Genomic DNA, 26,532 nt, shown 5'->3' on the forward strand with positions numbered 1-26,532 from the left:
CAGCTGCAGAACAGCCCAGCTTTTTGGTGCTCAGAAGAGAGAGCAAGCCCAGCAGCGGTGGCGCTGTCCAGATCCCGGTGCTGAATATTACACGTTTGAGCGTGTCTCCTGCCAGGTTCAATCCTCACTATTTGAAGAGGCTTTGTCATGATAGACCCCGAATATAATTCTCTTAAGGGGTTGGGCGGGGTAGGGAATTCATTTAAGTGTTCCTTTCTTTTCATCAGAACAGTCCTTCACAAAGACACATTATGCATTTCATGGCATAGTAGTGGCACAGTTTCTATTAAACACCAAAATGAAAAGCTCTAAGGGGTAGAAACGGAAAGTTCAAGGTTCATGAAACCTAATGCGTGTTTTCTCTCTGATTCAATACAACAGCCTTTAGGGCCCTAAGTGTCCTTGTCAATTAAAAATAATTTCCTGTTTGAACAATCATGGGATTAATTATTGTTCTGATTAAGCTCTGTAATGGTGGTGGTACTGGGTTCTTTGATCTCTGGAAAAGACTTTTAAATAATGTTTCATTAAGGTTTAGAAACAGGAGAGAAAGAAGGAACTTGTGAACTACGGTGACTTGAGTGATTAAAGATGTATTTTAAACAGTATTGCTTTAACCTTGTCTTGGGGAAATGCCCATTTTCTTATGTGATTTAAAGCCAAATTGGGGTAGTGACTGCTCTTAGCCCTTCCAGACGCTCTCTGATCTGAAAGCTCTAACAGCTTTTTTTTTTTTAATGACAGTTGCTGGTACATACCCAAAGGAACATTAAAACAATCCTACATCCATGCCCCGCCCCCATGCACTCGAGATAATATAAAGAAAATGGATGGAAGAGACAAAAAGTGCTCCACTTCTAGCCTTTAGCTCTTGGGTAGTTGCATTCAAATACAAACACTTGTCTTTGAGAAGTGAAGATGTTTCTCGTAGCGACAATATTCATGGGCACACATCAGATTTCACTGATCCCAGCAAACAGTTCCTTCCTTTTCTTGATCCCTGGCTGCTTATTTTAGCAGCTTCTCCACCCCGCTGGGAATACCATCCAGATCTCAGTCCAGGTAGATCTGACGTCAAGAGATGGCTTTCGTCGATTTGACGTGTAAACACTCATTTCCATTCTGGCTGGGAAGGGCTGGGGCTCCACTCAGCCGCGAGACCGCAGCGCTTCAGTGAGCGCTCGCCGCCGCCCATACTCTGCTCTCCTCACGCGCCTCCTAGCTCTTCCCAGAGCAATCAGGAGCTAGGAGGGGTTCCGGAGCCCGAGGCTGGGAAGATCGAGTCTGCCTGGTTCTTTCTCCTCTTACTGCTTCTTTTCCTGCTCTCCTTCCCACTTGGGCGCGAGTGACTGAGCCATGGAGGGAAGAGCCTGGACTGGGCAGTGGATGGTGTTCGCCTTCTTGGGCGCTTGCTGTGCACTGAGCGGAGTCACAGCCAGGAGGCAGTTTGTTAATGAATGGGCGGCAGAGATCCCCGGGGGGCCGGAGGCAGCTGCGGCCATCGCCGAGGAACTGGGCTATGACCTTTTGGGTCAGGTAAGAGTTGACACTTCCAAGAAACTTTCTGGGACCCGAGGGAACGGGTGGGACCGGTCCACGGTGTCCCGAGTGGAGCCCTAGGTTACACTGTCTTGCACGGTGTGACAGTGTGGCCGTTTAGTTTTCGCCCCTGGCGCGCTTTTAAAGGGAGAGGGCTTGCGTGATCTTCTGGGTGGCTTGGTCTGAGCCAAGCAGAAGGAAGCAGCTGCAGCTGCGGACAGCTTATTCTAACTATTGTCCGCTCCAGAATTGAAATTCATTCTTGCGCGGCTAGGAAGAAGAAAGAAGAAGAGGGGCGGGGGGGAAATCCCTCCACGCTGGTTCAGGGAACTTGAGATGCACCAGGCTCTCGGGCGCCCCTGGGAGAGGCGGTGCGCTCAGTTTCGCCGGGACTCGGGAGGGCTGCGTCAGGAGCCGGCCGTTCCATTCTTTTCAATATGGCAGCATCAGATGCAAGTCCTGATGTGAGGGGCCAGCAGGCTGGGGGCGCGGGGGATGCCCGCCCGCAGTGTAGCGGGGCGGGGGCACCCAGGGTGCGGAGAGCGCGCCAGCTGCTGGGACTAGCGAGTCGGAAATTAGAGAGCAGAGGAGTGTCTGGGGAAGCTGGCGGGAAAGGAGGTGACTGGAAGACGCGGGAACCTCTCTTTTGCCACTCAGGGAGCCCAGAATCCTTCCCTGGGAACTTGGGAAGTGGCAGCTCCGTAACTTGGTTTGGTCAATGCCCCTGCCAGGCTGAGCTGTGAACCGACCCCTAGGGGGAAAAGGATCTCCGTGTTTCTTGTTCCTAGGCTGGTGCGTAATCGTTTCCCTAGACGTCCCAGATTAACAGAGAAACTGTTGCCTGTCTAAATTGGGGAAGGGGGTGGGGGCTGGGTTAATAGCTGCCAAGGGGAGTCCAAGGGCTTTTAAGAGCTAGCCTGCTTGGTCGAACGGTTCCCTGGGGATCCCGGGGAGGGTGAATTCTAATCTGGATCTTTCCTTTTCTTTGATGCTTCATCCAGCCTTCTCCCCGCCCCCACAGCCCCTCACCCCCACCCCCCCCCCTCGCCCGCCTTGAAAGTTAGTCTGCCTTGCAGCGGGGGAGGAGGGAGTTGTAAAACATTTTGGCGCGTTTTCTTTTCTGGAGGTGGTGATTGAGATGCTGAAGTCATGGATGAGTAATCGGCCCGCGTAGGCGTCGGCGATTCCTTAGCTTGAATCCGCCGGGGGGAAAACGCCTTCTCTCGCTAGCGGCTTAGTTCTCCAACTTTGTGAGCCAAGCTGTCTTTGAAAAGCCAGGCAGGACAGTCAATACCCAGACTGATTTCCCAGCGTCCCTAGTAGCAGACCTAGCCTTTCGCATTTGTAGCGGGCCCTGTGCCGGACCCTGTGTTAGGAACGGAGACTGGCTTAGAAACAAATGGTGGTAACCAAATGTAATTTGTCTAGTAAGAGAAGCTGAGCTTGGAATCTCAATACGGTATCTTTTGACTGAAGGAAAGAAACGAAGGAAACATCCGCACAGGGGTTAGGAAAAAAGAAGCAGAGGTTGCCAGGAAGGAATAATGAGGTTGGAGAAGGCACTCTAGTCATAGAAAACAGCATGGGTGGGGTGGCGTGTGGGTGGGAAGGAACAGAGAAAACTCAAGTACCTTAGTAATAAGTCCAGTAGCTATGCAATTGGGAGTTTGGAATCCAAATGAGAAGGTGAGTAGCAGACAGAAACTCTATTAGTGGGTACTACAAGCATCATGGATATCCTATATATTTTATGAGGGTAAAAATGTAAAATTTAGCCCTTGGACAGCTTGGTGAATTTATAGAAGGAGATTGGGAGAGAACGATAAAATAAATCTCCCTTTCTCACCTATTAACCACAGACACACATTCAAACCCGGATCATTCAATATGAAAATTCCCTTTCAAAATAAATAAACATAAGTCCAGAAATAAAAGGTATTAAGTCAGCTTTGTCGATATACTCTGTGGAATAGAAATGGCATAGTCATGACAATAGTTTAAAATAATTCATCATCTATGTTAACATACGATTTGCAATGTTGTCTTCCTTGTAGTCATTTCGAGTTAAAATACATTATTAACAAAGATTTTAAAAATAATTATATGTGAATGAATGATTTCATGTTTCCGCCTTCCCTCTTGGCTTAGCACTGCTTAAAATGATACTAATTTAGTGTTACTACCCTAAAATATTATGATCTCAAGATAAAACTAAGGTAGTGGCAAGGAGCAAAAGCAGCTGGCAACAGAAACAGAGCTAAGTGATCTTTTTTCTTTTCTCTTCCAAATCTATTTACAGCTCATATCAGATTCATTGCCTAAGATCAGTCTTATAGCACGGACTAATCATCCTTATCAAAAAATTCCAGGTGATGGGAACCACCACATTTCTTTGGAAAGAAGTGTCAGGTTTTTTCTTTTTTTCTTAACTTAAAATATGCAGGGCATCTATAAGAGGCTGTAGCTTCAAATTGGGTACTGTTTTATGTAAAGGCGCATTAGTTTGAAAGAATAGTTACATTTATAAATGAACCCTAGGTGTTAATGACCATCCAGGAAAAAATGTGTACAATCTAGTAGAACACCTGTCTTAAACATAGCATACTATTTCTTGAGAACCTTGAATTACTGGAAAATCAAAAGAACACCAATAATAGCTTTTAATGTTTATTATTATGGATTCAATGACTATAATTTTTTTTGGTCGGTTGTGGGGCTTGAACTCTGGGCTTAGGCGCTGTCCCTCAGCTCTTCAGCTCAAGGCGAGTGCTCTACCACTTGAGCCACAGCACCACTTCCGGTTTTAAAGTGGTTTATTGGAGATAAGAGTCTCACGGACTTTCTTGCCCCGGCTGACTTTGAACCATGATCCTCAGATCTCAGCCTCCTGAGTAGCTAGGATTACAGGCGTAAGCCACCGGCACCCGGCAATGACTATAATTTATATTAACAATGTTTGTTTTAGCAAAATGTAGTGCCAACTACAGATAGTATCAAAGAAGTTTGCTTGCTTTTCAAAACTGTATGGACAAAATACATTTGGTTGCATAGATATTTTGGGGGAACGATCTTCAAATAGAATAACTTCTCAGACACATACACACATTTATCAAAGTTAGTTCTAATATGTATGAATCAGATGTATCAGTAGTTCCCATACATACTGTGAGCCCAAGCAATAATATCTTTAAGGTCCTGTCGTCCTGTCTAAACCTATAATGCTGCCTTCTACATGAAGAAAAAAGTTGCCTTCAAGGAACCAGGAACCAGGAATGGTCTGAATAAAGGTTTCCTGTCTCTCTGTTACTTGGTTTTGAAATTGTCTGCACATACTCATTTGGAAAGCAGATTTTGATTTTGATTTTTTTTATAGATTGGATCACTTGAAAACCACTACTTATTTAAACATAAAAGCCATCCCCAAAGGTCTCGAAGAAGTGCTGTTCATATCACTAAGAGATTAGCTGATGATGATCGTGTAAGTGTTGCGCATTTGTTCTCAACTTAGTGACAATCTGCTTTCTTTGTGATTTCCAGTAAGACAAAATGTATGTTGCAAGCAAATGTGATTCTTTTTTTATTTTAATCATAATTTTTTTATCTGTAGTATTTCTAGTCTCTTTCCATAAGGTTATATTGCATACTAGTAATAAGTTTTGATTGAACCAACAAAATTAATTATATATGTATGCACTGTAATTACATATAATCTGTTATCTATTTATATAAATTTTGAATTTGGAATATTGAAAATCACGTAGAAGCACCAATTGAAAAATTTTGAAAATACAACCAATTAACAACTTTTTATTGTATATATGGTAAGTATAAGGAACTTTAAATCAATGCAATGATGATAAAAAAAACACATGAGCTTTGTTTTCACCATTTCATTGTAATTAAAGATGTTTCCATCATTTCTACTTACTAGTGTTTATGAGAAAGAAATAAATGTCTTTATAAGATATCAGTGTCCCTAAGTATAGTCTTGTTTGTTCCAAACCTTATCATCTTTCTTTATTGTGTATACCAATTCATTAGTAGAAAATAGCTGGAAATGTTGAAATGAAAATAAATAGGGTGGGGAAACTATGAATTCATATCTGATACACCTATTGAATTTGTGAAGTCTATTTTTAAGGACAGCAAACATACAAACAAAAAAATGTCTACATTATTAATGTTGAAATTTGCATATACAAAGTTTCCATTTCTCAAGACTGTGACATATTGGGAAAAATTCATCCTAGTTGTCTTGATATCTGTATACATAATCTGTTGTTTAGGACACACTCGAGAATTATAGCAAGAGAAACAATGTCCTGCTTTGGAAAAAAATTTAAGTGATAGAAAGTTGATAGGATAGTTGATAGTACATGGAATTCATGAGGTCTGTGAAATAAATTTTCAGATTTATTTGTTCCAAAACCAACTGAATTTTAAAAAATAAAAGATGAAATATGAGGCCAGCAAAATTATAGAATTCAATTTTTTTACAAGCACCAACCCCTCTCATATCAGGACCATGGACAGCAAACCTATAGCTCATATTCACGGATTGCTAGTTTTCTTGTTTGATTTTTAAAAAAATTATATTGTAAAGGTGACATACAGATAGGTTACAGTTACATAAGTCAGGCAAGGACTACTTTTGTTTTTAAACAGTGTCGTCTTTTCCCACATTTTCTCCTAGGATTTCCTTCCTGATACCTCATTCACTAGTTGTATAGTTCGTTTTCAACTTAGTATCACTGCTGCATTTGTTCACTCTTTCTCTGTGTTCCTCCTTACTCTCCCCTAAACAAACTTACATACCAGACAAAAAGAACAGAAAACAAAAACAGTGACACAGGAGAAAATTAACAACAACAAAAACAAGAGCAAAATAACAGGAAACCTTTTGTTTCCATTTCTTGGAGTTCATTTCGATAAACATTATTGCACATGATCATATGCACATAGCTGTTGAGCCTTTGTGATCCTCTCAATTCCACTCCTGGGCATTTATCCAATACAACATAAATAAGGCCACACTAAAGCCACCATCATAAACATGTTCATTGCAGTATTGTTACAATAGACAAGATATAGAAAAGGCCCAACTGCCCCTCAGCAGATGAAAAGATCAAGGAAATGTTTTATACATACACAATGGAATTCTATACTCCCACCAGGTAGAATGACATTGTACCTTTTGTAAGAAAATGGAAAGACTTGGAAAAAATATATTAAGCGAAGTAAGCTAGACCCAAATAAACATAGGCTGTATGTTTTCCCTTATTTGTTGTAAATAGAATGTTCCTATAAATCTATAAGTGAACATACTGGATAGTAAAATACAAAAAAAGTACACGTGGACATGATAAATTATACAGGATGCTAAACATACACCCAATGATACCAAAGGAGGATATTCTTAGGAGAGGAGCCCAAAGATCCTGTTTGATTTTTTAAGCAAAATTATGACTAGATTTGGGAAACAAGTTAGGCTCACTTTACTTTAAAATTTGTCCTGTCTATTGCTTTGTATGCCCCTCCCCCACAGTATAACCCCTGCTTTCACTATATTTGATGTCAGTATAACTTGTGGAGGAGATGGGGAAAAACCAGTTGTTTAAGGATACAGGTGGACCTGTTGCAACAATGAGAAGTACAAGTTGTCATGTCCAAAACGAGCTTTACAACGTCGGTGCGGGGGGGGGGGGGGGGGGGGAGGGGGGAAGGAGAAGGATTGGGATTGGGGGGAGGGGGGAGGCTGGGAAGGGATGTGAAGAGTAAACAAAGGAGGAGGCTGCAATGCTTGGTAAGAAATGTACGCATTATCCTGCCCACGTAATTGTAACTCCTCTGTACAGTATGTTCACAAATAAAATAAAATAAAATTAAAAAAAAAAACTTGTCCTGTCTAGTGACCTCATATCTTACCCACCCATAGTCAGATAGCTCATTGTAAACTCTAAAAAGCTTTCCAACAATGTGACTAGTCTTTATTCTTGGACAAGGCAGGAGACAGATTTCTTCCTTTATGTAAATATACACTCAACATTTGTGCACAAGTAAAACTCATCTTCATAAGATAAATTGGACAAAGTATAGAGTATACCTGCTATTCCTACTCAATTCATGAAAATATAGAGATGGACCAATTCTACTCATCTGTTGTCTCCTTCATAATTAACTTTGAGGGGAAGCCTAAGGCATAATTTACAAAGCTAAGATTTCGTTCCTCAAGATAATTTTATTAAAAAGGAGTTAATATAATCCTATGAAAAGATTGTTTCAGAATAATTGTACTTTAGAAAACCTATCAGAGCCATAGAGCTTATGGTGGAAGACTAGATCAAATGATCTTTAGTGTTCTTTCCAGGTCAAAAGTATTATTTACAAGTAAGTATGCAATACCTATTATACTCCTAATAAGAAAGCAGTGACAGTTTTTTTTTCTATTCCATTTATGCCTCTCTTCTCATGATTAATATGCAATTCTGAGTTAATGACATTAATCACAACTCCTTTTCTTATAATTGAATGTTTACCTGATCAGCTGGCAAAGTACCTCTTCTTATATTCCATTTTAAAAAATTGCTCTCGATTTTCATATTTTCAATATGAAATATTTAATATTATTTTCAATAATATTCTTTTAGTCGGCCTTGTGAAATGCAGCAACAGTCTCTCTTTATAAACTAATGAGATCACCAAAATTAAATGATCTTCACACTCAAAGATTAGTACTTGCTCCCTAGCAGCCAGCTTCCAAAGACCAACTTAGATAGCAGACTGTGTCTTCCAAGCATTGTGGTATTTTAGGCCAAAACAATTAAGCCTGAAAACACAAGCACTTTAAAAATAAATTATAGTGACTAATTTCTAGCTCTCAAGTCCCTCACTGTGTTTATAATATACAGGCAGTATGTTTTCTTTTTTTTTTAATTTTATTTTATTTGTGAACATACTGTACAGAGGGGTTACAATTACATGGACAGGATAATGCATACATTTCTTACCAAGCATTGCAGCCTCCTCCTTTTGTTTACCCTTCACGTCCCTTCCCAGCCTCCCCCCTCCCCCCCAATCCCAATCCTTCTCCTTCCCCCCCATTCCCCCCCCAACCCCCGCACCGACGTTGTAAAGCTCGTTTTGGACATGACAACTTGTACTTCTCATTGTTGCAACAGGTCCACCTGTATCCTTAAACAACTGGTTTTTCCCCATCTCCTCAAGTTATACTGACATCAAATATAATGAAAGCAGGGGTTATACTGTGGGGGAGGGACATACAAAGCAACAAAGAGATAATCTTATAAATGCGTTAGAAACACATGCATGAAAGAAAAAACACATTAAAATACATACCTAAGAGTTCATTTTCCTGACATCACATTATCTGACCTTTTCCACTTGACTCATGCATATACTAGATATTGCAAATAAGGGAAACCATGGGATCTATGTTTCTTTGGGCCTGGCTTACTTCACTTAATATAATTTTTTCCAAGCCTTTCCATTTCCTAACAAATGGGGCAATGTCATTCTTTCTGATGGAGGCATAGAATTCCATTGTGTATATATACCACATTTTCTTGATCCATTCATCTACTGAGGGGCATCTGGGTTGGTTCCATATCTTAGCTATGGTAAATAATGCTGCAATAAACATTGTTGTGCTGGTAGCTTTAGTGTGGTCTTGTTTGTAAACATTTGGGTAAATGCCCAAAAGTGGGATTGCTGGGTCTTAGGGGAGTTCTATGTGAAGTCTTTTGAGGAACCTCCATACTGCTTTCCAAAGTGGTTGAACAAGTTTACATTCCCACCAACAATGAAGTAAGGTTCCTTTCTGTCCACATCCCCTCCAGCATCTCAGGCAGTATGTTTTCTAAATGAAAATTCAGGACAGGCTTAGTGGATGATTTTTATCCTTCAGCTGCAAATTATTTTCATTTTTTATTTGTGAACATGACTCATTTATTTGTGAAGACTCTAACATTAACAATATCCCACCTCACCATATATACAACAAAAAAGCCATGTTTAGAACAGGAAATAGTAATGTTGCTCAGCAGAATAAGAGTATAGCATTAGTATAATGATTATAACTACAAAGCAGCCCCACATTCTCTCACGGCCTTGAATATAATAGGATTATGCCATAAGTGTGGGCCAGGTAGTTTTTATAATGTCATATCTCTCTGCATAATATATGAGACTAAATTAATGGTGAGTGTGCCTGGTCAGTAATGTTCATTGATCACCCTAAATCTGTCTCTCTCAAATACATTCAATACTGTAAGGCAAGAGGTGAAGCACAGAGGAGCCAGAGTTTAAATTCACAAAGACAGAGTGCCAGTCTTATGTTGTGTAACATTTGCAATTTCTACCTTTTACATAAAGCAAAAGTAAGCTGCAAGAGCTCTGTAACAGCAGTCTCTTCACTTTTAGCTTGTTGACTCATTCTATGAAAATGGTCATATTTTCAGCTACCCTGGAACTTAGTATAAAGATGGGTATTATGCTCCATTTTCTGATAAAAGCAGGCAGAACTTTTACTTACACTGCAGTTGCAATGTAAATAATTTGTGCAAATCATCCTTTCACTGACTACTTCTCACCCTAGAGATATACTTTACTGTAATGGAGAAAATGTTTGTCTCCTCAGTGGGAAATCTCTTCTTCTCACTAGGCTGCCCATTTGATCTGTGGTCAAGCAAACACACAGTGGAATTGCCTGAATCTTGACTGGAAGGGTTGTGGAGACATAGATGTGATTGAACAGACGTGATTGATTTACCTTTGATTTTCTTGGTATAAAAATCCTTGTAGGTGATATGGGCTGAACAACAGTATGAAAAAGAAAGAAGCAAACGTTCAACTTTAAGAGACTCAGCTCTAAATCTCTTCAATGATCCAATGTGGAATCAACAATGGTACTTGGTAAGTATTTACAGAAAGACTGTGAGACCTGCATTATCTACACAATCATCTATTGGTTCTATCTATTTATGCATTTATGTATACGTATCCTATCTATGCATGTAAAGGGACCTTTCCTATTTGGATCTTCTGTTTTTGGTGAGATGACTAAAACAGATCTTTCTTTGTTATGCTTTGTCTCAAGTTTTTCTGGGACTTGTGTAGAAGAATCATGTATTGCTTGGTTAGAGGTTTCAAAAACTATTTGTCTTAATATCACTTTTGCCTAAATTTATTCTTTTGGTGGGGGGTGGGTCAGGGTGCTGGGCACTGTCCCTCAGCTACGCAGCTAAAGGCAAGCGTTCTACCACTTAAGCCACAGCACTACTTCCAGTTTTCTGGTAGTTTATTGGAGATAAGAATTTCATGGGCATTCCTGCCCAGGCTGGCTCTGAACTGCGATCTTCAGATCTCAACCTCCTGAGTAGCTGGAATTATAGGCATGAGCTACCGGATCCTGGCTCAATTTATTCTTAGATTTATTCTTAGATTTATTCTAAATTTATTCCAAGTACTCTGAGAACACAGTTAACATGATTAGATATATAAACAGCAAAGTAGAGAGCTCTTAGACAGTTCAGGTGAAATTCTATGAGTAAAGCTGAAGGAAGGAACCACTAGAAAAATTTACCTTTAAAATGAAAGAAGCTCTAGGAAAGTGTATTTGCTAAAGTCTGTGCTTGCAAACCATTCTACCTTTAAGATATTTACCAAAATCTTAATATGTGGGCCTTGAGTTAAAAACTGCAACTATTGCTGCTTGACTAAAAGTTATTTCTCTTCTGTTTTAATGCTAAGCCTTTATACATGTTAATAGAAGGATTTGTTGACTGGAGTATTACAAAAGATAATTTTTCATGACAACCATAAACTAAGGTTTAGATACCTTGTTGAATAATGGAATGAACTAGAGTCTGTTTCCTTCCAATCTCTTAAGCTAGCTATTAGCTAACACCTGTTGTGCATTTACCATGTGCCAAATTGTATACCAAGTATTCAATATGAACTAACTCTTTAGTGTTTATGACTCTTACGTTGTAAATACTGTAATTATGCTCATTTAACAGATAAAGAAAAAATACATTGGCAAGTTGAATAATTCACTTAAATCACATTACTAGTTGTAGTGAGGACCTTGCAGTGGCCATGTTCTTAGCAACTACACTCATACTTTTTTAAAAGCGTTCTTCTCTAGCTTTAGACAACAGAAAGTGTGTCATTCCAACCTCCTGTGATCATCTTTATACCAGCCTGGTAAATTCTTGCCCTGCCTTCTCCCACTTTGTAATTGAAAACTTCAACAAGGGAATAGTCTATTTGTGCCACTTTCATGTTTATAAGCATGCATATCTATGTGTTTGTGTGTGTGTGTGTGTGTGTGTGTGTGTGTGTGTGTGTGTGTGTGTGCTAATTCTGGCACTTGAACTCTTGAGCTTTTCTTGATCAAAGTTAGCACTGTACCTCTTGAGTCACAGCTCCACTTCCAACCTTTTTTTTGGTGGTTAATTGGAGATAAGTGTCTCACAGACTTTCCTGCCTGGGATTGGCTTTGAACTATAATCCTCAGATCTCAGCCTCCTGAGAAGCTAAGGCCAGATGATTTTTATTTCTTAGAAATTCATGTGTGTGTGTGTGTGTGTGTGTGTGTGTGTGTGTGTGTGTGTGTGTGTGTGTGTGTTTGTGTGTGTGTGTGTGTGTGTGTGTGTGTGTGTGTGTGTGTGTTCCTTGGGTTTGAACTCAGGACCATATGCTTGCTAGCAGGAACTCTACTACTCTAACCACTGCCTTAGCCATTTTTGCTTTTGTTTTTTTAAAAAAATAAAGTCTTGTGTTTTTGCTCAGGACTGTCCTAAACAGTGCACTTTCTACCTATGCTTCATGTATAGCTGGGATAATAGGCTCATGTCACCACACTAACCTTACTAATTAAAATGAGAGTCTTGCTAACTTTTTGCTTAGGCAGGCCTCAAACTATCATCCTTTCTAACTCTATCTCTTAAATAGCTGGGATGCGATATATACTGTTCCAATTTTTTTAAAAAATTGACTCCCTCACTGGGTACCTGGTACTCTTCAACTACATCTCTCATGTTCTTAGAAATGTGTTTATTTCTGTGTCATCTTGTTGATCAGCTCTTCTCCCATAGACTCACACATTATGAGCATCAGAAAAATTAACTGAAAGGGAAATATTAACTGTAAAGGAAAGCTTACTCCCTAAGTTACTCACACTTGGAAACCAACAATTCAATTGCAATTCCAAAGAAACTACTATCTCCTGAGCATTCCAGGTTCTGATATTCCTTTAAATTCATCCATGCCATGCATGAATGATATGCATCAGATAATATATTGAGAGTTCATTCTGACAATGGTAGCTCAGAACTTTGGGGGAAGATGGAAACCTCAAATAAAGCCCCAGAAGATGAAAAGTTGAGTATGCCCTTACAAATAAAAGCAACTTCTTTAAATCTGTGTGGTTCAAAGAGGGGGGGGGCTAAGATGATTCATCCATTCAAGTGATTTTCCATTGGGATGACAGGGAGAAGGACCACATTCTGCTGATTCATTTGGCCCTACTGACATTTTTGTTTCTTCATTCTACCTAGTCACTCACAAATGGTAGAGTATCGTATAGATAAGTTTCCAGATCAGAGAATATGTTCCCATTTTGTGTCAAGTAAATTATGATTTTTTTACCAATGCTTTTTTCTTAATCAGCAAGATACCAGGATGACTGCAGCCCTGCCCAAGTTGGATCTTCATGTGATACCTGTTTGGCAAAAGGGCATTACAGGCAAAGGAGTTGTTATCACCGTACTGGATGATGGCTTGGAGTGGAATCACACAGATATTTATCCCAATTATGTGAGTCTGGGGCATCCTGTAACTATGATCACTATCTATGCAGGTATGCAGTGTTTTCCTTCCTTTCAGAGAGAAACTACTCTGATGCCAGCTGCTGGGATGGTAATCCAAGGCATTATTCCTCCCTTCATCCTTCTATCAGACCATATGAACTTTTGAACATTTTTGGTACCAGTAGATATTGGAAGAATTCAGTGGAGTGAGGGACATGTATATTGGGAAAATTTAAATATCACCATTTAAATTATTAAGAGCTATTCAGACTGTGAACCACTCAGAATTTAGAGCAATAAAATAATGAACTCAAGCCTCATAGCTGAGATCATTTTCAGTCTTCCTCTCATATCCCTTATGTCTCAGTAGGCATGACAGTTATGTGAGTGTTAGTCGTTCCATGCAAGTTCAAAGAAATATCACAGAGGGCAGAAGTGCCACACTGATAAAGGAAAAGTTAATTAGAGAATGGAAAATATATATCATTAAAAATGGCGTGCTTAACTATTTTTGAAGTAGATAACTCAAAATGAATTCTTAATATGTCATCAGTCCTTATATCAGGACTGATATATCAGGACTGATATATCAGATGAAACACATCTGTTTCATCTGTAAGAGTGCCCTTTGTCTTTCTCTTACTCCTTTTGCCCACCTAGCATTCCCCAGCTATAACTTAAAGCTAAAGAGCAAAGACAAAAGCAAGGAAATAAAGAGGCAAAAACAATTAGCACAGGGAAGCACACGGTAGAAATTAAGGATTATTAAAGATATTGAAACTACTAAGAAGTAGTCATAGTGCTAATGAATTTCTACGTGAAAGATGATTTAAGTGTAGAAATTTGATTGAAAAAGGGGGGCATGAGGCTGGAAAGGCGGCTCAGTGGTAGAGTGATTGCCTTGCATGTAAGAGGCCCTGGGTTTGATTCCTCAGCACCACATAAGCAAAAACAAAAACAAACAAAAAAAACTGGAAATGGAGCTGTGGCTCAAGTGGTAGAGTGCTAGCCTTGAGCTGAAGAGCTGAGGGACAGCGCCCAGGCCCAGAGTTCAGTGATTAATGCAAGACATCACATCACTTATTAATCCTATAGTCTTAGGAAAGTTATTCAGCTTCTCTGGGCCTCCCTACTCTCAGCAGAAACATGAAACAATAGAAATTATTAAACTCTGACGTTTTCTAGCTTTTTTTTTTTTGTCGGTTGTGGAGACTGAACTCTGAGTCTGGGCACTGTTCCTCAGCTCTTCAGCTCAAGGCTAGCTCTCTACCACTTGAGCCACAGCGCCACTTCCATTTTTTTCTGCTTATGTGGTACTGAGGAGTTGAACCCAGGGCCTCATGCATGCAAGGCAACCGCTCTACCACTGAGCCACCTTCCCAGCCCCTTTTTCTAGCTTTGTGAGCATCTATGAGAGGTGAGTTTGGCAAAACTCCCTTATCATTGGATGCAGGCTCACTTGACTCTGTTCATCACTGTTGCCTGATTTGTAGGCATAATAAATGTACAGAGTCTAGGCTAGAAACTGGAATGCAAGCTTTTGAGAGATCTTCCAGGATGCAAAGAGGCAGTGGTAGGAAGCTCAGGAAGTGATGCCCTAAAAATGATACTAAAGTATTATTTTTGTTGTCTCGTTAGGATCCAGAGGCTAGTTATGATTTTAACGATAATGATCATGATCCATTTCCTCGATATGACCCCACAAATGAGAACAAGTGAGTAAATGTGCATTTGGGGGGAGGGAATAAAGTACTTCAAAAATGCTTTGGGCTGGGTGCTAGTTGCTCACATCTGTAATCCTAACTACTCAGGAGGCTGAGATCTGAGGATCTCAATTAGAAGACAGCCCAGACAGGCAACTCTGTGAGACTCTGATCTCCAATTAACCACCAAAAGCCAGAAGTGGTGTTGTGGCTCCAGTAGTAGGGCACCAGCCTTGGGCAAAAGAACTCAGAGACAGCACCCAAGCCCTGATTTCAAGCCCCAGGACCAGCACCCACCCACCTACCCCTCCCCACTACATGCACGCACCCTCATGCATACGCACACAAATGGTTTTATCTTGTTAAAGAAATATATTATAATATAATATAATTATAATTATTATAATTATAATAGATATATAATATATCTATATATAATATATCTATATATAATATATAATATATAACATAATATATAATATATTATTATATATAATATATAATAATTATAATTATAATAGAAATATAATTGTAATATAAACTTCAGCTTTCAAAAAAATTTTAATGTTGAACACCCGTGCTGCATATGCTGTTGCTTTTAATGCAGAAAATGAAAGTTCTGTTGGTTTAGAGACCACATTTTAAATAGATATCTTACTATTAAGCTCTCCTCACATTATGGAATGTTATGGAGTACTTACATAGCTGTAAACATGTTTATGGCATTGTAGTTATAAACTTTGAGCCTTAGCTTATCATCTCCTCCACCCCATGCCAATTTCACCATGAATCATTGACTTTTATCAAGACAGTTAATGTTAATCATTAAAAGAAATATAAAGAAATACCCATGAAAAAATTCCCACAAATGTCTATGGTGGTTGCAATTACTAGCCAGTTCCTCTAGCAAAACAAGGCAGACAACAGTTGAGATAGGGCAGCTGGGGCTAAACCTCTAAGTCCAACCCAATCGACATGATGTTGAGCGGTTAGTAACCTTTTCCAGTTCCTACTGGGTGCAAAGCCAAGGAAAGAAAAAGAGGAAGACATCTTACTATCAGATTAGCATTGTTCCATTGTAGTCTTAGGGAGGCCCAAAGACATGGTTTTTGTGCTGACATTTCACATAGAACCCAACTGTACAATTTACACTTTCCTCTTCATTTTTTTCTACCCAGAAGATATTTGCACCAAAATAGATCAAATCCAAGGTCAAAGTCAGGGCTTGTTTGCTGTAAGTGGGACTAGAAAGAACGAAACAGTAAAAAAAAATTCTTGGTACATGAAACATGAAATGCTTCCTTAGTAATCTCTTGCATTATTAACAAAATTGAGTCAGTCACATTTGTCCTACTATCTTCCGATCCTTTGCCTCTCTTGGTACAGTATTACTAACAGCCATATTTCTTGTCTTGGGTTTTTTCCCTTTTCGGAAATCCAGCATAACCCTAGAAGAGAGGCTAGGACATATGGACTAGGCTTCATCTTCTAGGCATGTGTTTATTTGGAGAGAATGGTCAGGCCCTGTGGAGAGGTTAAAAATTACTGCTCCTCTTGGTACCTTTTAACCCTTCCAGGTTTGGAGTAAAATTCCAACCACAATCCTGCTGATAAAGCACCTGGGAGCAAAATAGAGTGTCTTAGACACACTTTAAACCATATTTCTAGGTGAAGAGTGGGTAAGCTTTTCAGGAGCATCTGCTCATTTGAAGTCTAGCCTTATAATGTTAATCTAGGAAGCAGCTGTCTGCTGGTTTTATAGATATAGATATAGATATAGAGAGAGTGATAGGGAAACCTCCCCTCTCTGTCTCTACTGTTTTTGTCCCCTAGACTGGGAGATAAGGTGTGTGCTGCCAACATTTCTGAAAGAAACTTCCTGTGGAAATAGTCAATAATAGTGCTTAGAAAACAGGAGCCACTTTCTTAGAATTATTAAATTGTAAAATTTCTTATAATTTTTATTTCAATCTTCTTGTTAAGACATGAAGGTCTGGAGAGGGGTGTCTACTTGAAGCTACCAGAACTAATTTAGAGGTGACATCCTCTCTGATAGGCCGTGTATCTCCTTCTTAAGCAGACAGGGGCCAATATAGATGCTAACTTTTGTAGTGACTGCAAAGCAGGTGATAGTCGATAGAAAGCTACTCTAAAATTCCTCTGATTATGAGAAAGAAGACTTAAGACCTTGTGTTTAGCTTCACATCATTGTCAAATATCTAAAACAAATTACCTTTGAAAAACTAATTCACAGTTTTTGAAGTTTTAGCCCATAGCCAGAGAGTTGTGTTGCTGTTTGACTTACGACAGTACAGCATGACAGAAGTGTGTCTCTCATGGTGGCAAAGACAGAAGAGACCTATGTCCTACAATCACTTTTAGACGGGATTGACATGTCACCAATCACCTAAAAGCTCCCAGTAGCTTCCGCTTCTTCAGGGTTTCACCACCTTCCAGTAGTGCCAAGCTGGGGACAACATGGGCCTTTAGAGGATATTCCAGATACAAATTAAAGCAGAACTTCTTCTCTTCCTACCTCTACATAGGGAGAAAATTCATAGCACCTTTATAATAGATACATTTTCTCCAGTTTAAAGAGCTCCCAAACACCTTAGATAATATTTATTTTATGCCAGAAAAGTCTGAAGTTCCAGAGCATTCGCTGCTATAGACCTAGCACATGGCATGGAGGATATACCTCAATAGATAAGAACAGACTTCAGAGACAAGTTAGATCAAATCTTAGATCTTCTACTTATACTTAAATGACTGAACAATTTAACAACTTTGTGCTTTGGTTTTAATGTTTTAATAAAGGGTAGTCAACTAAATTGTGTTATTATGGGGATTACATGTGTTTTCACACACATATCTTTTGTAATGGACACTGCTTGATACAATAAAAAGTTAAATGTTTGCTGAGGAGATAATGATTATAATAATGACAATAACAGGGGTGATAATGATGATCCACCGAGTAGTGCTGCGCAGTAACTGAGAAACCTTATTTCAATGAAAAATCAGCACAAGAACAGAATCATTTGAGAGGAAAAGAAGCAACAATGACAAGTCAATTTTCTCAGCTAATTCAGAGCCCTCTTGACTATCAGCCATAAAGATAGCATCTTTATCATTTATCAGAAGATACAGTAACAAAGAGTTGCTCTTCTAGTGTGTTGTCAGACACAAATCCCCTAAGTAGGGCATAAGAATGGTCCCATTTTGTTAGCCTTTCTAGCAATTTGAGACCTATTACCTCCCAATTCCAAGGAGATTATCTCTTCAAATTATCTCTATTTCCAATGTCCTTTATTACTATGTAAATGAAACTAGTAGAAGCCAGATTTGAATGTTTCTCTGCAAATCAAAAGAATCATTTAATCATAAAACTTACTATTAAACTAGCATGGGTCTTTATTCAAAATTTTAACATCAATTACAGATTATTGTATGCTCAATACCATGTGTGATCAGGATATTTTAGCCAGAATAATAGCAGTCTTTAAACTGTATTATGCACTGGGGTTTTTAAAAATTGGTTTATTTAAATGCCAATTGCCACCTTTGTTCTAAGTTAATAGAGAGCTGTCTTATCTCAGTGCCTGATGTAGCAAAGAAAAAGATCTGTGGGTCTGTGAAGGATGACATGGAAACACTTTGATAAGATCTTCCCTTTTGTCAGTGTATGACTGTGGGAAGTGAGAATAACAGGAGAGAGAAATCAAGCTGTGTTTGTAGTATGATCTGACTACAATTTTCACTAAGAAAGTCAATTCCCAGTGTATAAACACAGATACATAATAGGTGGTGTCATATTACATCTCTTTGTTGTTGACAGAGGCAGTGTTGAAGATGTTTTCAAGTCTTTTTAGACTGGAGACTTGTACTGGCTTCTTTTACTATCTTAGGTCCTGTCCCCATCATGTACAAATAGAAGTATAAACAGTGGTACTTCTGGACATACATTTCAGGGAAAGCTTGAGACAGAATATTTGGAATATTATATATATATATTGTATATTATATATAATATCCTGAGTTAATAAGCGATTCTAGTCATACTGTTAAAAGTAGCTGGGTGGTATTTCTGAGAGATAATCCTTCCTTCCTTTATGTCTATGTCTGAATATGAAATCAATGGATAAGTCACCAGCTGCCTTCACATCACCCCCAGGTGCTTCTACCTTCTGCATTAGATTGAGTTTATGAAATGGATTCATATTAATATTCCCTCAGCAATTAGTCTTTCTGAGTCAGGCTGGTATTGGAACAGACAATTATTATCCCTACAATAGCAGAACTGATACATTAATGATGGGATCTTGCATATCTTAGAGACAGAGCTCCTCTACCAAATACTCTAAATAATCACTTAGGCTCTTTGCCCAGTTGCAAACTGCCTCAGCCAGAGTTTGAGGGTGCTCTGTTTTCCAATTAGTCTGCAGTGTCCTGAGAAAATCTCATGTTCATCTTATAATCAGAAAATTCTGATAAGATTTAGGTGACAGAGGCTTACAAGGGATTCTGTTCTACCATATTCCAATAATGCTGGTCCAGTGATCGTTCAAGACAACATTAGTGAGGAACCACTTCATATCCATGGAATAAGAAGCAAAAGTCATGTCTGCAACATTGATCAAGAGCATCAGAGTTCTCACTATCCTGTCAATAGCTAACACATTGGGTTCCTAATATATTCCATCAACAATCTTAAATGCTTGATATAAGCATCTCATGGGATTTTCACGACTACTCAAGGTCACACCAGCAATTAGTGGCAGAAACCAGAATTTGAACTCATGTATTTTGGCCTAAATATATGTTCCCTTTGTCTAAACAAATTTTGACCAGCCATGGTGGCTCAAAGCTGTACTCCTAGCAATGTGAAAGGTGGACATACAAGGATTGTGATTTGGGGTCAGCCTGGACATAAAAGTTCTCAAGATGCCATCTCATTCAATAGCTGTGCGAGGTGACGTGTCTGGTATCCAGGCACAGGAAGGAGAAGCACATGGCTGGGCTTGGGGGTATGTACCTATGATCATCAGCATATGAGGAAGCACAAGTAGGCGGATCTCAGCCCAGGCGACTTGGGCATAAATGGAAAATGACCAAGTCCAAAAGGGTTGGAAGTATGGCCTGACTGCTTTCCAAGTGTAAGTCCTTGGCTTTAATCACCAGTACTGACAAAAATAAAATAATTCTAGTGGTAATCTATTAACTTTTTATCAGCAGTAAGGTTGATAAAAAAGTGAATGGATTCACATGTAAAACTCACATACTTATCTGTATAGTAAATATTTACTCACATTTATGTTTTATAATTCTTTTTAATTTTTAGACACGGGACCAGATGTGCGGGCGAAATTGCCATGCAAGCAAATAATCACAAATGTGGAGTTGGCATTGCATACAATTCCAAAGTTGGAGGTAAAGCATGGGGTTGTTGCTATGGTTTGCAAGCAAATCAGTGGCTCTGGATTCCTAGAAAATGGATAGCTGAATATAGCCTATATATCTTTACAGGGAAAATAATGGAAATCTTGAATAGCATTTGAATGAAGTCTAATTTTCTCTATGTTCTGATTTAGGAAGGAAAGTTTTTGAGTGCTTGCTAAGAGACCAGAAGGAGGGGGTAAATTTAGGCAGATTTTCCTAGCAGTAGCAGTGCGTCATTTTTTAGCAAAGAACAGCTTCACCAAGAAATTTTACATACATTCTTGTTATATTAAATAGCCAAAGGTTACCTTTCATCCCAATACAGTAATTGAGAATATTTAATAAAGAAACTATTTACATGATTTAGAAGAAACCAACAAGGGACTAATGAATATTAGAAAATACTATCACTGTTTAGGCTCAAATGATTAAAGAGAGAACTGGGTGGGAAGTAGAGAGAGAAAACTGTTGCCATAGAAAGAGCCAGTGGATAGGAGTTATGGTCTTGAACAAAACCTCAGAGCTGCTTCTGGACAGGAAGGATCTAGGGGAATTAGACCTCATTCTTTCCATCCTTCTGGTGTCTCCAGCTGGCTGAATCCAGTGGGAAGGCAGGAAAACCTATTGATGAAGTTAATGTTCCAATGTTGAGGGGTAAAGAGTGAGGAAGAGTGGAGAGTGGTTTTAAGCATGAACAGAGAAGATGAAAATTGTCTCCTTTCTCTCCTTCAAGCTTTCACATAATGCATTTTGAACTTTGATTTTCAAAATCTATAACCACAAAAGAAATCATTTATAAAGCATGTTGTTACAGTAAAATCTGATTAAAGTCTATATAGAACAAACCCGAATTTGGTTAGCAACCAAATAAATATACATCCTGGTATATGGGTAGATGGACAGGCAGAGATGATAGATAGGAAGAAGGTTCATTGGTTGATAGATAGATAGACAGACAGACAGACAGATAGATAGATAGATAGATAGATAGATAGATAGATAGATAGATAGATAGATAGATAGATAGATAGACAGATAGACAGATAGACAGACAGACAGATAATATACATACTTCTACTAATGTACTAGGCTCTTAGATTTTTAAGTAACATTCCTAATTTCTTTCACATTGGCATCTTCAAAGCACTGTGCTAATCTAAAGAAACTGAAAGCAGAAGTAAAAAATATGTAATTGAGTAGGTAAAGAATTTACTTCTAAAGTTTTAAGGGAATCATCTGGTCCTTCATTCTGAAGAAGAATCGAGCAAAAAAAATTAAAATAATAGAACCTACTGAGTGTGGAACTGAAACACAACACTTGTGACCTTAAGCCTCCTATTTTTTTTTTCATTTTTCCATCCTTGGATGATCTGGCCTCAATATAAACAATTATTTTTATTTATTAGGCACCTATTACCAGCAACATAATGCAGAAGTAGGATAGAGTGGGTGCCAGAGTTTTAGGGTTCAAATCCAGGTTTCCTATTCTAAGCAAGGTGGTCTTAGGCAAATCACAGTGAATTTCTAGCCAAAATGCAGCAAATTATATCACCTACATCAATGGTCTTAAAGGTAGATGAGTTCATATGTGTCATGCCTGTGGCATAATAGCTCTATGTAAAGTAGCCTAAATGCATATAAGTTGTTATCTATATTTTACAGTTGAAGAAACTGAGGCATAGAGAAGTTAAGAGTCTTGGTCTAGATTACAAAGCTATAAAAAGGAGATCTAATTTTTTTTCACCAAATGCAATTCTTAAGAAAAAAAAACCCACAAGACTTTCACTAAACATGTCAATTATATGTTCATTTACCTTTGCTCCATAGTAAATAGTAGCATGAAAATCTGAGGTTGTACACTCTATTGCTCTATTAGCCTGACACTAGGAATAACCAGGTATTTGCCTGTACTGTCCAAATTGCTTTTCCCTTTCTGGCTCTTGAATTCATGAGTCTGATGATAGGTGACAGCGTGTTGGAAAACACAAAGAGCTACCACGTCCACCTTCTCCTGATGAAAAATGATTCCCCCGCTGGAGTGAAGTCTGTGGCAATGATTTCATCCTTGAGATTACTTAGAAGAAAAGGAAGCATATTCCCTGAAAATGTTTCTTAGCAAACACATAAAAGAATGGCCTCCGGGTTATTTTTAATCAGTGCTTAGAAACAAGAGTTCTTTCCCTATTTGTTAGTTTCCTATTATGGAATGGATCTTTTCAAGCTGCACAGTTTCCCATCAGGGTCCTTGTATGGCCACAGCCATTTGTAACACAGTCATGAGCAGGTGCATTGAGGGAAGGCTGTTTGATTTCTTTTTTCTCTGAAAGCTTTTCTATTATTATGTTGGGTCAGAGAGGGAGGGAGGGAGGGAGGAAAGGAAGATATTTATAATTGATTGGCAACCATAGCCACTTCCTCTCCCTCAAGGATACTACTTGCTTTCAACCTCAGGGGTTTTACTGGGAACAGAGCCTTGACAAACAAACAAGCAAGGGAACAAAGACTGCACAGCTGCTACACAATGCATGATATCATCTCTAAAGGGCAGGTAGTGAAGTTTGCAGGGTCACTGACTTCCCTTCTCTTCTGGGCTGAGTAGCTGGGTCACAGGCATTGAAAACATCCAGAGGTTATCTTGATTTGTTTTTCTTTTAGTGCTCAGTATGTACTTTACTGTAAACATGCTTATCAATATTAATTCATTGTACAACAATATTTCATCTTGACATGTCCATAGATGTGTGCACTGTATCTTCATCAGACTCAACTTCTCCACCATTCTCCCGCCTTCTCTCTTTCCAAAACTACTACCTGCAAGCTCTGTCGTTTCTTTTTCATAAGGTACTAAAAGTATTTCTACAGTATTCACCCTCCTTTACAACTTCCCCTCTCCATTACTACCCTCATTCTGGACAGAAACTGATTTTGACTCTTTTTAGTTCTTTAAAAATAAGAATAAAGAGAAATCTGCTTTTCTGTAAGTCCACACTGATATCAACCTTTGTGTTTGTTTCTTTGCTTTGCTCAGGCATCAGAATGCTGGATGGCATTGTGACGGATGCTATTGAGGCCAGTTCAATTGGATTCAACCCTGGACATGTGGATATTTACAGTGCAAGCTGGGGCCCTAATGATGATGGGAAAACTGTGGAGGGGCCTGGTAGACTAGCCCAAAAAGCTTTTGAGTATGGTGTCAAACAGGTAATATGCTTAACACAGACTCACACATGAAAAGAAGGGAAAAAACTTAGGCTACATGGGAAAGAAATGATGGTGAAATCCTTTTCTTCTCACCTTTATTAAAGACTCTTCTTAAACTTTTTTTTTTGTCTGTTGTGGGGCCTGAACTCTGGGCCTGTGCACTGTCCCTCAGCTCTTCAGCTCAAGGCTAGTTTTGTACCACTTGAGCCACAGTGCCACTTCCAGCTTTTTCTGCTTATGTGGTGCTGAGGAATCGAACCAAGGGCCTCATGCATGCAAGGCAAGCAGTCTACCACTGAGCCACCTTCCCAGCCCTCTTCTTAGACTTTTTGTTTAATTAACATAAATATGCAGTCCTTCCTACTAGGAAGGAAGACTCTGAATCTCTTTTCATAGTAACTTATAGGTAGTTCACAGTGTTTAATAAGTGCATAAAGCTGGAGTGTTCATGATAGAACTGTGGTTTGCCTAGTAAGTCTGAGGCTCTAGATTCAACACAACATTACAAACAAAGAGAGAGATGGAGAGAGAGAGAAAGAGAGAGAGAGAGAAAGAGAGAGAGACACACAGAGAGAGAGACAGAGAGAATGAAACTGGCACTCATGGCTTATACCTCTAATTCTGGGTACTTGGGAGGCTGAAGGCCAAGGATCATGGTTCAAAGCCATCCCAGTCAGAAAAGTTTATAAGAACTCTTATCTTCAATTAACTAACAAAAAGCTGGAAGTGGAGATGTTGCTACTCAAATGGTAGAGTTCCAATTTTGATCAAAAAAGACAAGTGAAAGCATAAAGCCCTGAGTTCAAGTCTCATATATATATATATATATATATATATATATATATATATATATATATATATATATATACAGAAAAATTTGTAAAGTATGTGATAGTCCCAAAGTATATGTTTGTAATTTACATATTCATTTATATTTTATACACACATATGTACATGTGGGATTAATTAAGCCTAGGGCCTCACATATGCTAAGCAACCACTGTACCACTGAATAAGCTGGTGAATTTCTTGGTAAAATCTTCCCAATTTTAAACACAACTGGAAAGCCAAATCATTCTTCAGAAGAATGGAAGCTCAGGGTTACAGACCTTCCTTGTTTGGGTTTAACATGGAATAGAGACGCATAACTTTTAAGATATTTTAAGAATACCTCTTATGTCTTCCACCTTTCTCATTTTTCTGCTGCTTTAGTGTCTTGTTTTTTGCAGGTCCTGGGGCTTAAACTCAGAGCTTGGGTGCTGTCTCTGAGCTTCTTTGGCCCAAGGCACATGCTCTACCACTTGAGCCACAGTACCACTTCCAGCATTTTTGGCAACTTATTGGAGATAAGAGTCTCATGAACTTTCTTGCTTAGGTTGGCTTTGAACCTCAATCTTCAGATCTCAGCCTCCTGAGAGCTAGGATCATAGGCGTGAGCCACCAGTGCCCAGATTTCTCCCTACTATTTTGAACGTATATTCTCCAATACAACAATGTGTCACCTTCCTCTACACGGTCCCTCTACATGGGCCTCATTTGTCACTCTGTCACTTGGCTCTACATTCTTGCATAGATTCTAAGTCCTTGCACTTTACAAGCAAAGACAAAAGTAGAAACTTTGGAGGACACAGATTGAAAAATCATAGAAAGAGTGGCCTTGACGAGTTCCATTCAGTTGAAGAGTTCCTTTAATACAGCTGCCAAGCAGTTCTGAATAATGCCTGATTTTGTCATTCTATCAGTCAGGCAGAAGACTGGAGCAGAAAGAAAGAGAGTGAGTTCAAACATTCAAGTACAGTGTCAGACGCCAAGGGAAGAGTGGCAAAAATTGTGAACAAGTGCTAAAGGCTAGATTTTGAATCTGCATAATGAAATAAAGAGACAAAAATGCTTGCTCTGCCCCACCCTAGAGAGGGCACAGATTGTCAAAGGCTGTCAGGACCAGAATATCTTAGTTTATAATGTTCAAATTAGTGAGATTTCTGACGCTGATGCTAGAAGATGTAGGGTGAAAGATAAAGCTCTAATAATTGCAAAGCTCGTGCACGTATTTATGGGAAACTTCCTTGGGTGACCCCAACAGATGATAATAGATGTCACCTATTCTGGTTTTTCCTTTAGGGGAGACAAGGAAAGGGTTCTATCTTTGTCTGGGCTTCTGGAAATGGAGGGCGCCAGGGAGATAATTGTGACTGTGATGGTTACACGGACAGCATCTACACCATCTCCATCAGCAGTGCTTCCCAGCAAGGTCTCTCACCCTGGTATGCTGAGAAGTGCTCCTCCACACTGGCCACCTCCTACAGCAGCGGGGATTATACTGACCAGAGAATCGTATGTTGCATTTGTCTAAGTATCTCTGTCTAGGTAGGAAAGCATGACTGCAGAACAATCCTGCAAACTGACCTTTGATAGAATTGGTTTGCTTCAACTCAGTGTTTCAGTCAGGGAGACTGATGCTTACTCACTGGAAAGGCTGGCCCATATTGGGACATTTTCTCTCCAGGGATAATGACACTTCTGCCAAGATGATCTTGCCTCTCTCATTTTTTAAACTCAGCCCTGAAAAACCACCAAACCTGTCATTATATACGGCAGAGTCTCCAAATGGCTTCTCTGCTGGTCTGATGCTTCTCTGCAAACAGGCTAAAAGGAGATTTCGGGGTTGTAGGGGATTTGTCACCCTTGTACTTACTGATCCTTTAATAGCAGGGATAGAATCTGACTCGCCCTTCAGCAAATGATAAAAATACAGTATCTGTACCAGTGATGCTTCCAAAGAACAGATGACCTGAAGGGAAATAACAGTCTCAATTTCC

The 26,532-nt window shown here is 39.1% G+C and overlaps 1 protein-coding gene across 1 annotated transcript in view; it reads left to right on the forward strand.

Annotated features, from left to right (window-relative positions):
- The first annotated feature begins 1,202 nt into the window (after window positions 1–1,202).
- Pcsk1 (proprotein convertase subtilisin/kexin type 1) overlaps window positions 1,203–26,532 on the forward strand; it is a 43,303-nt gene continuing 17,973 nt past the window's right edge. Inside the window, exons 1-8 of the mRNA XM_070031041.1 lie at window positions 1,203–1,536; window positions 4,913–5,017; window positions 10,360–10,470; window positions 13,231–13,377; window positions 15,009–15,085; window positions 20,415–20,503; window positions 23,541–23,713; window positions 25,835–26,047. Coding sequence (XP_069887142.1) covers window positions 1,357–1,536; window positions 4,913–5,017; window positions 10,360–10,470; window positions 13,231–13,377; window positions 15,009–15,085; window positions 20,415–20,503; window positions 23,541–23,713; window positions 25,835–26,047 — 1,095 coding nt within the window. The 5' untranslated portion in view covers window positions 1,203–1,356. The remainder of the gene's footprint in view (window positions 1,537–4,912; window positions 5,018–10,359; window positions 10,471–13,230; window positions 13,378–15,008; window positions 15,086–20,414; window positions 20,504–23,540; window positions 23,714–25,834; window positions 26,048–26,532) is intronic.

This window comes from Dipodomys merriami, unplaced genomic scaffold (genome assembly GCF_024711535.1).
Source record: "Dipodomys merriami isolate MVZ:Mamm:240054 unplaced genomic scaffold, mDipMer1.0.p SCAF_20, whole genome shotgun sequence".
Classification (NCBI taxonomy): Eukaryota; Metazoa; Chordata; class Mammalia; order Rodentia; family Heteromyidae; genus Dipodomys; species Dipodomys merriami.